The 13290-nt window shown below is 42.0% G+C and overlaps 1 protein-coding gene across 1 annotated transcript in view; it reads right to left on the reverse strand.

Moving 5' to 3' along the window:
- Positions 1-13290, reverse strand: part of plxnb1b (plexin b1b) — a 93169-nt gene that overhangs the window by 22558 nt on the left and 57321 nt on the right. The window contains exons 6-10 of the mRNA XM_034532186.1: positions 9016-9198; positions 3584-3712; positions 3173-3273; positions 2521-2653; positions 273-429 (exon numbers count right to left, since the gene is read on the reverse strand). Coding sequence (XP_034388077.1) covers positions 273-429; positions 2521-2653; positions 3173-3273; positions 3584-3712; positions 9016-9198 — 703 coding nt within the window. The remainder of the gene's footprint in view (positions 1-272; positions 430-2520; positions 2654-3172; positions 3274-3583; positions 3713-9015; positions 9199-13290) is intronic.

Raw genomic sequence — 13290 nt, forward strand, 5'->3', positions numbered from 1 at the left:
TGGGAGTTGTATGCTTTACAAAAACAGATCACTCCCTGCTGTGTAAGCTGGATGGATTGGGTTAGCCTACATTCATGGTTGTAGGGATTGAACTGCATACGTGTATGGTCTGCCTGGGTATGAAAACACATACAAAGATTAATCTCATTACTGAATGCAGCCTAATCCTTGCATCGCAAAGTTGCCAACTTCAAACCATTATTAAACTCCAGCTTCACCAGTTTTGTTCCAGAAACAACAAACGTTCAGGTCGGCAGTTCAGCAGCACTCACCCTGTCCCGGAGGCACCATGGGTACTCGGCTGGTGTCGGGAGAATGGCAGGTGACCCCGGTTTCGGTGACAACGGCAGGACTGTGGCTGTCCTGGTAGACGCAGGAGTAGGATTCGCCTTTCTCTAACACTGGAAGGCCGGCGACTGACAGAGACACCTGGAGAAAGACAAAAAACATAAACACAAATTCAAACTGTACATGTGGTACACTTCAGTTTGCCAACTGTTTGAGAACCATATCTAAACCACATGTATACATGTAAAACTGGAGCTCAGGTAGCTACTCAGACATGTTTTTTGGATTTGGAATATTCTTGACTTGCCATCCGACAACCGTTTCCGACGGGGAGCTGAAACCGCGTTGGTCTTGCCAAAGCCAACAGACTCCTTTGACAAAAACAGTAATTTGAACTCACAGAACTCTCCATTACTGTCCACACCTGTGCTGTTAAAGAGGACACTGAAGGTCATGATGACAGCGAGTGATTCAATTGTCTGAATACAGAAATCAGATCTGCTCCCTTGTAAATGTCAATCTGGAATGATTTGATCTGAAAACTAAAATGGATTTGCTCGCTCCAGGAGTATAAATCATACTGATCAAACTTCTTATTTTGGCTTCACCATCCCTCCTCAATCATGCAGCGTTTGTGCTCTCCAACTACTAAGATATCACCTGTCAATCAGAGAGTATAGAGAGCAATCAAGTCTCGCCCACACCGGAGGAGAAAGCAATTCATCACTATACATTGACTTTGCATTGTGTGACGGTGCCTCCTTACTTTAGTCTGCTAGCAAACAAGAGGAAAACGTCTACAAGTCTCTGTATGGTGGGATGCACTACCAACAAGTTTAAGAACCCAGAACAATGTTTTTAGAAGCTGCTAAACTGAATACTGCGCCTTTAAGAGGACAAAAGTGAGGCATCAGCAGGACGAATGGGAAAACTGTGGCTCCTGACTCTCAGTATGTCTAACGTTACATGTGCAGCAAACATATATTGTTCAAATATCGGTTTTAGGATAACAATATTTCTGTCAGTTAAGGTAAAGCATTTTGACAATATGCTACTTGTTACACAGTGGAATGTAGATACACCATGAAGCTGAGCATTATTATGTTACCAAGTGCCTAAGCTAACTACAGTAGTTTGTTAACACATAGCTAACATTAGTTCGCTAAGAGCCAACTTGTCCCATCATCATTTTTATAGTAATGGACTGTACTTGTATAGCGTTTTTCTAGTCTTCCAACCACTCAAAGCCTTTTAACACTACATCTCATTCACCCAATCACAACAACGCATACACTGATGGGAGGGTCTACCATGCAAGGGGCCACCTGCCCATCAGGACTAATCATTCATATCCATTAATACACCAAAGGCATAGCCTATGAGAGCAGTTAGGGATTGTGTCTTGCCCATCGACATTGACTGGAGGAGCCAGGGATTGAACCGCCGATCTTCTGATTGAAAGACGTGTAGGCATAGAGTGCTAAAAAAGTCCTTTGACATGCAGATATCTCACATTTTTAGCTAGCTACAGGCATGTTGATAGTGTGTCAGCCCTTGGTGGCATATTGTATAGCGCATATATGTATTTTTTTACATAGACCATCTGGTGTTGATTTGTGGGCCTTAACTGATTCCATTCAGTTCAATTAGTAACTAAAAGTATCCTATTTTTCCCGAAATCATAGTACCAGATTTCTCTTTAGTAAATAAAAATAACAATTCTTTTATTTTACTCATGATTTGGTCCATAGAATTTCAGGATACATTTTCACTATATATATATATATATATAGTACAAATTGTTTGCCTCTGCTGCTATCCACAGGCACCATCTTCAACACAGATGACAGGAGTCTGATCACTCACACACACACACACACACACACACACACACACCCCCAGCACCCCCAGCCAATGCACAGTTGATCTTCCAGCTGATAAGGGACTCCTTGATGAGGAGATATGTGGGTGTATGGTGTTTTGGTATGTAAGGGGGTCTGTTATTATTGGGGGGGCTTGTGTATTGCTAAATATTCTTAGAAAAAGCCTGTGAAAAAAAAAAAAAAAAAAAAGCTTGAGGTGGATGTTTTATCTGCAGAAACCAGAAAACATGCTTTTCCTCATCCTCCCTGAGATCCTTTGCAGATGTGTGTACGGACAAGCAAGTGTACATCAAGAGTTTGGTTTTGCTCCGTCGGTGCTCTGGTTCATGTAACCGTACTGCAAACTCACCGTCCGGCTCTCCTCCCTGCTGACGTTGGAAGGGTTGAGGTCCTGGATGGCCAGACACTGCTGCTCCATGTCGAAGCTCCACAGCCACTGACCTGGCTGCTTCCCACGAGAACACTCAGACTGCAACACACACCTACAATGGAAAACACATGCTTACATCACCGTCACTGTGTGTTGTGATTTTGAAGTTCAGCTTTCATCTCCGCCTCTCAAACTCGATAAAACAGTAATTTCGGGTATCTTGGGTATATTCTGAACAATTTCGGGTATCTTGGGTATATTCTGAAAATCCATAAATCATACTGTGATTGTAAAACTGCACACCAACTCCTTCCTTGACTGTTATCGTGTTTTTTCTAAATAGCAGGGGGGTCTGGTTTCTGCTGTAAGGAGTGTGAGACAAGTTGTGAAAAATAAACTTGAACTAGGAAACGGGACTGTTATGAAGGCAAGAAGAACGGAATTTGAGTCTTCTTAGAAATTAAAAAGCTTAAGCAATAAGAGCAGAGTTAGTTTTTTTTTTTATTACACCCAAGTGATTCTGCAGCTCCAGCATCAAATGTCGGGTATGACAAGTAGCTTATAGCGGCTAATGCTAGCTAGTGTTAGCCACACTTTCTCGAAGGCTCGATTAAGACTTGGTTGATCTAACCTTCCCTCCAGGACACACCAGCCACAGTAGGGGTCGTGGGCCAGCAGGCAGGAGTGGCAGTCTGGGTGCTGCTGGCATTCAGCCACGGGCCTCTTCTGCAGCTGGAACCAGGACACAATCATGATCAGTCGTGCAAATACTGTGCGCACTAAGCTCCCATAAATCTGATTAAAAAGAATAGGTGGCCCACTTTTTCCAGCGGAACAATGCATAATGAAAATATGGTCATTAAAATAATCCTAACTACAAGCTGCTATTTGGGGGAGAAACAAGGGAGCGTGAATTATTTCTCTTTAGCTGAACAACTACATGACAGGAAGGATGCATAGAGAAAACAAAGCATGAAATGAGGCTATAAGTGCACATCATTATTATTACTCTCGGTGTGTGTGTGTGTGTGTGTGTGTGTACCATGTTCTGAGTCATGATGAAGAGATGTTCCTCTTTCTGGTCCAGGATGAGGTCCGAACTGATGGCTGTGTTCTGCTGAATGGACAAGACGGAGTACTCCTCCACTTCGCCCTTTGGCCCCAGGAACACCTGAGTAAATGTATACACACACACACACACACACACACACACACACACACCACACACACACACACACACACACACACACACACACACACACACACACACACACACACACACACACACACACACACACACACACACACACACACACACACACACACACACACACACACACACACACACACACATGAATGTTGGGGTTATGAAATGAGTTAATAGACATACACATATGCACTGAGCTGCGATGCAAAATGTGAATCTCTTTGAGTTTTGCACTCATTTTAAATGGGAACCTTAAAATAGGCTGTTTAATTATTCCTTCTTGTTATTTTCACAACAACACTGCATATTTGGATGTAAACACACAAGCTATAGTAAGAATTGTATTTGACCATGTTATCCATGTTCAAGCCAACACAGATAAGAAGTCCTATTATTATGGATGGCTATAATGGTTTCATATTAGCTACTGAGCATGCATGTCAAAGATTCATCTCCACAACGGATTATGAAGATAAAATGGTGTAGTTTTAAAAAGTGTATGTTGCAAATGGTTGTTTTGTCAAAAGTTTAAGAACAATGGGAAGCAGAAGCTCAAGGAACTCTAAAAGTACTCAGATTTAGAATTGCACTCAACATTTTGAGACTCACTATTGACAGTTATAGAAAGGTTCTAAATTGAGTGTTCCCTTTTCTTCTTCTGCCTTGTCAAGGAACTGGTTGCTTTGTTTGTGTTTATGCTAGTAGCGGCTAACGTAACCTTGAGGTGTCGAGCTACAGATGTCTGGTAAATTAATTTCTTTCTCACTCCACTTTTCATTTTCAAACTTATTGTCAATGTTGACTCTAGTGACATCACTTGAGGCCATTTATCAGACTTCAAACAGCTCTATCTGAAGACACTACAGCCTTTATATAGCTTTTCTCATTTGCAGTAGAACTCTACTAGAACTCCACTTTGGTGAACTTTGATGTGTAAAACCGGTGGAATTCCCCTTTAAAGACACAACACAGGAAATTAAGTTTATCCAGATTAGTCTGCACCACATGATGATGAGACAAAAGGTTTGACAAATGAAAGAGAAAAATCCTGATAATTGGTACTAACCAAGCAGCAACCTCTGGGGCTAAAAAAATAAGCCAACGTGGAAGTGCAAACAACTGCTGTTTCTCAAAGTCAATCCCCATGGACCTCCATGTTAAAACTTTACAGCAGAAATAAACTTTGTTAACGCCTATAACAATAGGCAGTTTGGGTCTCTGCAGCTAATTTCTCTGACAATAACAAGTGTATGGAGAGTGAATATTTATGTAACTCACCCATTTAAATTAAATTAAGGCTTAGAGGTATGCATAATTAAGGCTGTGGCTGCTTTGAGTGACAGATAGGTGCGAGCTGGCTAGACGCTAGCTCGGCCTTGCTTGTGTTGTTGGTGACTTTGAGAATTTTGTCATGCAACTGAAACAAATCACATGGCTTGCTGTGCAATTCATTGTACCAACAGACTGTTCGAGAAGTCTGAGCCCTAATTTTTTTCTGGGTTAAAGTTTTATTTATATGTTAGCATCAATTCAAGCTAGCAGTTATCGGTGTCTGTCCTCATCATATCTGATTCGTTAGCTTAGCTCAGTGTACTAAAAGACACTCTTAGGGGTCAGCTCTTGTTTTTTTTCGCAGTAGGAAACATAACACAGTTATGACATAACCACAAAAATAAAAATTAAATAAAGTGTTAAAAGAAATGTAATCAGATTAGAAATTCTGCATCATAGTACAATAAGATAGATCCAGATAGTCAGAGCCAAGAAACAACCAGACAACATCAGGAGGCCTCGGTTGAGCCATCTGAGATTTTGCAGGCTGTTCAAATTCCAGAGCTGCTGTAATGTGGGTTAATACGGGAGGGCAGCCTGGCTAACTGTTCCACATCAGGCCTTTGATGTTATTTACAGGAGGCTTCATTCCATCTAATGTCATTAGTGAGATACTCCACTGGGAAGGGAACTCTGCTGGAAGAAAGACGGGAATCATCCTAATGGGAGGATCCAGCACAGTGTGGATTCCCTCATCCGTTCTGTGAGTTCAGGTTTAGATATCACAGAGTGTGTGTGTGTGTGTGTGTGTGTGTGTGTGTGTGTGTGTGTGTGTGTGTGTGTGTGTGTGTGTGTGTGTGTGTGTGTGTGTGCGTGTGGTAGCAGACAATGGAGGCTGTGATGAATATGAAAAGGTGATACGGGCCAGGATAATGCCAGGCTAATCCAAGTCCTTCAGGTATGTGGAGGATTTGAGGTCAGCTATGAAGTCTGACACTCTTTGATCCCACACTGTCCATGCTTTAATATTTGTCCACAGTGTGCAATTTCATTCCTCATCAAAATTGTCCATTAAGGAAAACATAATGCCATGTTGTCATTTTTTAAATTATTTTCAAAGTTTTGACAAGGCTCGGTTGCATTCACAAGAATGTGATGTACGGTCAAAGAGATCTTGTGATCAACAAAACATCTAATCAGTTCATCCTTGAGTTCAGGTGGACTTGAATTTACAGAAATTTTCTTCATGTGTTCCTTGAGATGTCGCGCTCACGAGAATGGACCAGACGGACGAATTGACAAGATAGCAACCGCTGTTGCCGACGCGGAGGCCTTACAAGATAGCGACTGGAAGGAAAAGTAAAAAAGAACCAGATTCTGATGAGTTCTGAGCTGCCACGCACACACATTTGGCTCGGGGCAAACAGATGGATGGACGGACAGGTTGACAGATAATGGAGACGCCAATGTGGCCGGTGACACACCTCTGTCTCTTGCTAGCTTACAGCTCAGATGTGCGCAGTTGGTACATTGTCTTTTTGCAACAAATCAACACAACAAGTGATCTGGCGATCATCACCGCACAAACTTCACTTTGCCCTCTGTCCAAACATACCTTTCTACAAGATGTCAACATGGACAGATTTGAATACTAACAAAGATTTATGTATTTTTGTCACTTTAATTATGACAGCCACTAGAGGGCACAGGCTGACTGTAAATGAATGAATGAATGAAGGAACGAACAAATGAATGAAAGACAACACAGGAATAAAAACTTTGTTCTGGTGATATTTTCTCTTCCACTCAAGGAAAGAAAGAAGGAAAGAGCGCTCTTAAAAAGTTTGCTCACATTGTTCTCTCTGCACGACGACAACTGAATCTAGCTGACTAACTTCTTTCACACATGCAGCACATCAGGTGAACAGTTGCGGGTGCTGCCACAGTTTGAATTGAAATGTTCACTGTTGGTGGCTGCAGTCGGGATAATGACAGACTGACAATGCATCCATTAATGACAGTGACACTGTCTGCTGTTCTGACCGGTAACTCGCCATCATTCTGAATGAGTCTCTCTGTTGGGAAGTATCGTGTCTGCCAGTCAGCGGTAACGGTGCAAAACTCGAGTACGGAGCTCTGCTCTCTGGTCACAGCGATGTGCGGCTCGCTGTTGAGCTGTGCAGAAATACGTTAATGGCTGTCATTGTGCCACTTCTGCATGTGCAGGGGGCCTCAACCACAAGCCACACAAAGCCGGCTGTGTGGAGGCGAGTTCTCGATCAGTAAACTCCTCATATCAAGAGGCCTCCCACAACCTTCCTGCCCCAATGACACTCAAGCTTAGTCCACTTATTAATAATCAATATAAAATATGAAATGAATACCCTGTATTCTGTGATCAACAAGCCCAACCGTGGTGTGCTAAATTGCTTTTACACACATGCTCAGCTGACGTTGTCTATTCTATAACACATATGCCTGTTCTCGCCTTTGGAGGACATTCCTTGTGTCTCCTTGCGTATGGCGGAGCTTCACTCTGACCGTTGTCTGAGCCCACAGAGACGCTGCCGTAGATGGACCCCCCCCCCGGGACTCAACCGGGGCCCACCCCCCGCATTCATGTGCAGCACCTTGGAAATCAAACTGAGAGCCTCGCCGAAGACAACGTCACTTCGGAGGAGCTTCATGTGATCCGGCCATGGAGCTGAGCGCTCACAGACTGCTTACTGTGCTGAAAGAGTGGCACCCCGGAGACAGCAGGGGCACCCCTTCTAAAGCAATGAGCTTCTGTTACACAAGGAGAGGGTAGAATGTACTACTTCCTGTCCTCCATACTGGCACCAAGCCACTAAATGTGAATACTGTTCACTCTCATGGCATAATTTGGGTTGGTGTCATGAGCTTAAATGTTGTACTGGATTACATTTGATGGAACCACAATGGGAAAAAAAGCTCAAAAACAAATGCACATAAATGTCATATATTTGATACATTTATACATACCAGTGGTTAGTATAATAGTGTAGTATTAAATGATCATCATCTTGCTTATTTTCAAGTTCATACTTTGTCTGAATATACCTGTATTCACACTCTGTCTGAAACGCTCCGTTTTAGCGACCGTCTCTTTCAGAAAAAGCCCACTCTCTTCTGATTGGCCACTACAATATTTCTTTATTCCTGAAAAAATATATCAAGAATTCTTCACAGTGAGTTAAGTTTGTGTTCAAATCTAGTGAGCCACAATAATTATTATTAATCTAAAATAAATAGTAACAGCCAAGGCTGGATTACCAACCAGGCAAAGTGGGAAAAAGGGCCCACAGCTCCTCTCTGCCCTTGGGCCCCTTAACAGGTTTATCAGGCCATCGTGACAGGACTTGTTTGGAACCAGTCAAGACAAAAAAAAAGACCATTTTTGCTGGTAAAAATGATCAAACCTAACTTTGCCTATTTCAACAAGCAGGTAAGCAGATGATCATGTAATTGTTTACTTATAATCTATGAGCCGGACGTTCTTTTTAATAGATGGGTCACCAGAGGCACTGATCTACGAGGCACGCACAGATGTTTTTGGAGATCTATGTTCTCATCCTTTAAGTTAGTACAATGGGGCAATCAAAGGAAACGCAAGTAAAGATGCACCAGGACTATTTTAGACCCCCACTGGTTGGCACATGAACAGAGAGCGGCCGACCTCTGGAGGTGAACAGAGTAGAGTGCCTACCAAGTCTGTGCAGGGACAGGTATTGGTCAAACACCCAACACATGTTACCCAAATAGGGTCTGAGCTCAAAATGATGACACAAGTTGCAGAGTATGCCAGACTATTACTTCATATTTCCAGCAATAACAGCAGAATCTCTGCATAACATCACAGTAAGCGCATATTCAAAGAACCCCTTGTTGGTGTGCGTGTGTGTGTGTGTGTGTGTGTGTGTGTGAGAGATATCAGAGTCATGTCATGTGACTTAAAATCTGTGACCTCACGTTACCTTGTGCAGGTTTCCTTTGGAATCTCCCAGGAAGGCGATGGTGTGTCCCGGCCTCACGCTGACGGCCACGGCGGTGAGGCGAGCGGACGGACTGTCCAATATGGTCTCCGCCTCCACGGGCATCCTGCTGGCCATCGGGCTGGGGGTGTGGTCAGAGCCGCAGGGGTACGCATCCAGAGTGTTCTAATGTAGAGGAGAATCATGTCAGGTAACATGGAGATAAGACAACACACATTTTAAATACCCACGTGCATGTGAAATGTAAACTACAACTGCTTGTTTTGTACAAAAAGAAGCCCATGGGATATGTTATTCATTTTCTCAGTTTGGAAACCCAGTACCAAAGATAAAACTGCTGTGTTCCTATTGTTAGTAAAATCCCAGCATAACTTATTGTGGAGTGGTTTGGAAACAAACTCACTGGATTCCAGCGACTTCAACACTCGCTGCTTGAACGCTTACAATTTGTTTTTGGTTCCACTGTCAGGCAGTAGGGAGTATTTGCTCTGGCGGCGGGGTTGTTGTTCTTCGTTCGGGGCAATTTATTTTCTTACCACAACAACGTTTGAAAGCGGGGGTCGCTGCTTCATTAACGGTCATTTCGACAATAGGAAGTAAAGGCAATGAACCTGAGAGCTCTGGCTGTTGAAGGCTCCTTGTTTTGATGGATTGCATGTGGTTGGCTGGTTGGTGCGTTGTTATGAATGGACTCCTTATTTGGCCTGCTCCTGAGAAATAGAGACTGCTGATATGCAGCACAAAACTGTCAATATTAAACTTGGTAATAACATAGCTGTCCAAGTAGCTATATGTATTGATTAAGTTAACCATGGGGAGTGGAGGACAGTTTAGACTGCCAGTGTAGAGAAACCAACTATTAGAGGACAACAAGCAGGGGTGACTGCATGCTAAGAATAACCCTAAACTGCATGATGACTGCATGATGACTATTGAAATAGTTATGAAGTTATGTTGTCCGGTCTATGAGCATGGCCTGGAAGCTTAAAGACTGCTCTGACTGCTCTGGCCTGTGATTACACTATATTTTTACAATGCTTTGTCGTATACTCTATTCTGATTGGTCAATTGTGGCATTTTACGGTTCATTTTTTCTTTACAACAAACCCCTACTATGAATAACAGACCGTTGCTATGGACACAGTTCTGATCTCCACACCATAGACTGTATAAAAGAACGTCACTCGTTGGTTTGGTGACTACAGTTTTGAAGTAGTGGTGCAACGGATCCTAAAACTCGTTACACGGATCAGAGTCAAGGATCCAAGATCGGTTTAGCGCAAAAGAAAAAAGGGATCAAATATAACTTAAATCCCTGATCATCATTTGTACGTGTATTCTTATTGCCTACCATTGATGATTCATATTAACAGATACTGATCCCTTTGTTGTATGATTATAGCAGCTGGTCAACAAGGACCCAACAATTTTAATTTATTTGCCACCCTACCAAAATGTATTTCAACTGCTCTGAAGTCTGTAAACCTAAATTCTAAACTTTATCCTTATATTTAGTTATTATCATCAATAGTGTTTTTTTTCGACATAAAAACACAATTTAAATGATAAGGAAATAACACATTGTATTTTTATAGATTACACCCAATCTTAGTCAATTAGTAGTTTTAATGAACATAATCTTCTTAGCACTAGTGGTAACAGTTCATAATTCATCTCTAATATATATTTATGTTGCTGTGAAATCTCCTTCAAACTACTGGATTTACTACCAGATTACATGTGAACACATCATCACAACTATAATTTACCTTTCTCCAATATTCATTTTCACTGAACAGAGCCTGAACGCATTATAATGTAAGCGAACAGAACCTTTGTTTGTTTGCCGTTAGCGGTGCTGCTAACGTTACTAGCTCTCCAGTCAATTTAAACACTGACTGGTTGTTTACAATGTAACATTATCAGAGATCAAAGACTAGAAAACAATCAACGATGTCGACTGATATTTAGTAAAATATGAGATCAGGATGTTTGTCAGTCAAACTTTATTTCATGTTAAACTGAGTTATTGATTAGCGTTTCATATGCGTGCCGTACGGATAACGGTTCAACAACAGTCCATTACACCACTAGTTTGAAGCCTCAGGTGTACCCTTTTGGCCATCAACATCCTGTTTCTTTACAACCAGAAGTGACTTGAGAGAGTGGAGCGAAGTACGACCGAACGCTGATTAAGACTAAATAAAAACTGTGAAAGGGTGTAAGTTCTAAGACAAAGAAACAGACAACTTCCAGACTGGAAAACGCTGCGGTGAAGACCTTTCTGCAAAGGATTGACTCACTGTCCCTTATCCCTTACATGACACATACAGGCTGCAATCATCTGGACATTTACCACAAACACTGAGGGTAGTAATAACCCCGAGTAAGATCACGTCAAAAGTTGCTGAAGTTGCATTTTGGCCACTAGTACTTGGAAGGAATCCTAAACCTCATCTTCAATAACAAAGCATGTTCCCCTCAACTTAGACCTTGCGTGAGAGTCTGTCTGGTGCAGCTGGACTGTCCTGGCAAACACTGGACGGGGCTTGAAGCTGCTTTGGTTGTGTTTGCATACAAGGATCCAATTGAGATTTGACATCTTAATGACACTGTAAATCTCTTCAGCTTCAAATCTCTACACACTATTCCCCTCGAGCCATATGGTATGATTTATTCTTCTTTTCACATTTACAAACATATATTCATATCGGACCCTTCCTCTTTCTCCTCCACCACTTTTTTTTCTTTCACTTTTTGATCCACTGTCTTTTTATCCTTCAGAGCCTTGTCCCCGACTGGTGTGTCTTTATCCGTCCTTGTCAGGGCTTGTTAAACATTACCCTCAACCCCACCCCACTAAGTACGGCTAATGCCGAAGATCGATCTCTCCCCGACCAGTAATATTATTAAATTACACTGCCCGCACTACCTTCTCCCGAGAGCCAATCTCTTGTACACGGCTGCACAGGCTGAGGGGTCAGAGCTGTGATAATAGAAGAGGATGTCAAACTCGACCACGCTGGCCATCCAAATGCAATGTCTACATGCAGTAAACACCTTAATGCACACGCAATGGGTCAATCTAATTAAATCCCGCCTCCACACCATTACAGTTGTCTCTTGAAAAATGTCTGATACAAATGACTGGACAGGACTAGGACTGCCATTAGATGCAGATGGAGGCTTTTATTTATTATAGTCATCACAAAAAAACAAGATTTGAGTGCAGATCTCTACCCGGTGTGTCTACAACGACCACTACTGTATTGTGTGATTGATTGACTACAGGCCTAGACTGCAAGTGTATCAGGTGCATTTATCACTTGCACTTCTCACACAACTGATACGCTTTAATAATAATAATATATGCACCAGCTCTGTGCAGGCACTCAGTGTGGGAATCTCTCGACACCTCCCGATTTAATTCTGATTCAGAGGGCTACGATGTCATTATGAAAGATTATTGATTCTTCGTAATGCAAATGTTTCTATACAGGATGTTTTTTCCCCTCACCGTGACTCTTTATTTTTAATAATTTAAAAAAACTGATGAATTAACTTTTATTATCTTTTATTAATTACATATTAGTAACAAATAGAAGAGATGGGTCGACTGGAGATAAAAAGCTGCCGTTATTCATAAATAAGTAATACAGAGCTCTCTTCTCGGCAATGAGCATTCAGCTCTCATAGAAAAGCAACGCTTTATCTGGAACATTGGGTAAAACTAAACATACAGTGATAAAGTGCACGTTTATGGTGACACTAGATTCCGTAACGGATGTAACGCAGAGCGCGTTACTTCCATCCTCCCTGCTTTCCTTAGTGATTCCATCACGTTAGCTTTGGTTTGGTTGTAGAGTATCACTGTTTCGTTAATAATGCAGAGATGAATGTTGTATCTCGGTTCCAAAGTGTGCAACATAGCACGAAGGTTGGAATCTACACGATTGTTTTGCTTGGACAACAGTTGCACATAATTGTTACAGACAATCATAACTTTGAGAATTGAGTATTGAGTTTTCTGCATCGAGTCATAATATTTCAAGAAAGAATTGACAGGTGTAATCGCAACTTTAGCATGTATTTTAGCTTCAAGTCTTTTTAAAGATCTGTCTCTGAACACAGCACCAGCTGAGCTGCAGCAACGTGTGTGTAGTTACGTTAGATGTTTACCAACACTGTCCATAACAATAAAAGTAAGCAAACTGTGTCTCACTTGTGACTCCTACCAGCTGGGGGCCGGTTAGGAGT

Source organism: Cyclopterus lumpus, chromosome 5 (assembly GCF_009769545.1).
Source record: "Cyclopterus lumpus isolate fCycLum1 chromosome 5, fCycLum1.pri, whole genome shotgun sequence".
NCBI lineage: Eukaryota > Metazoa > Chordata > Actinopteri > Perciformes > Cyclopteridae > Cyclopterus > Cyclopterus lumpus.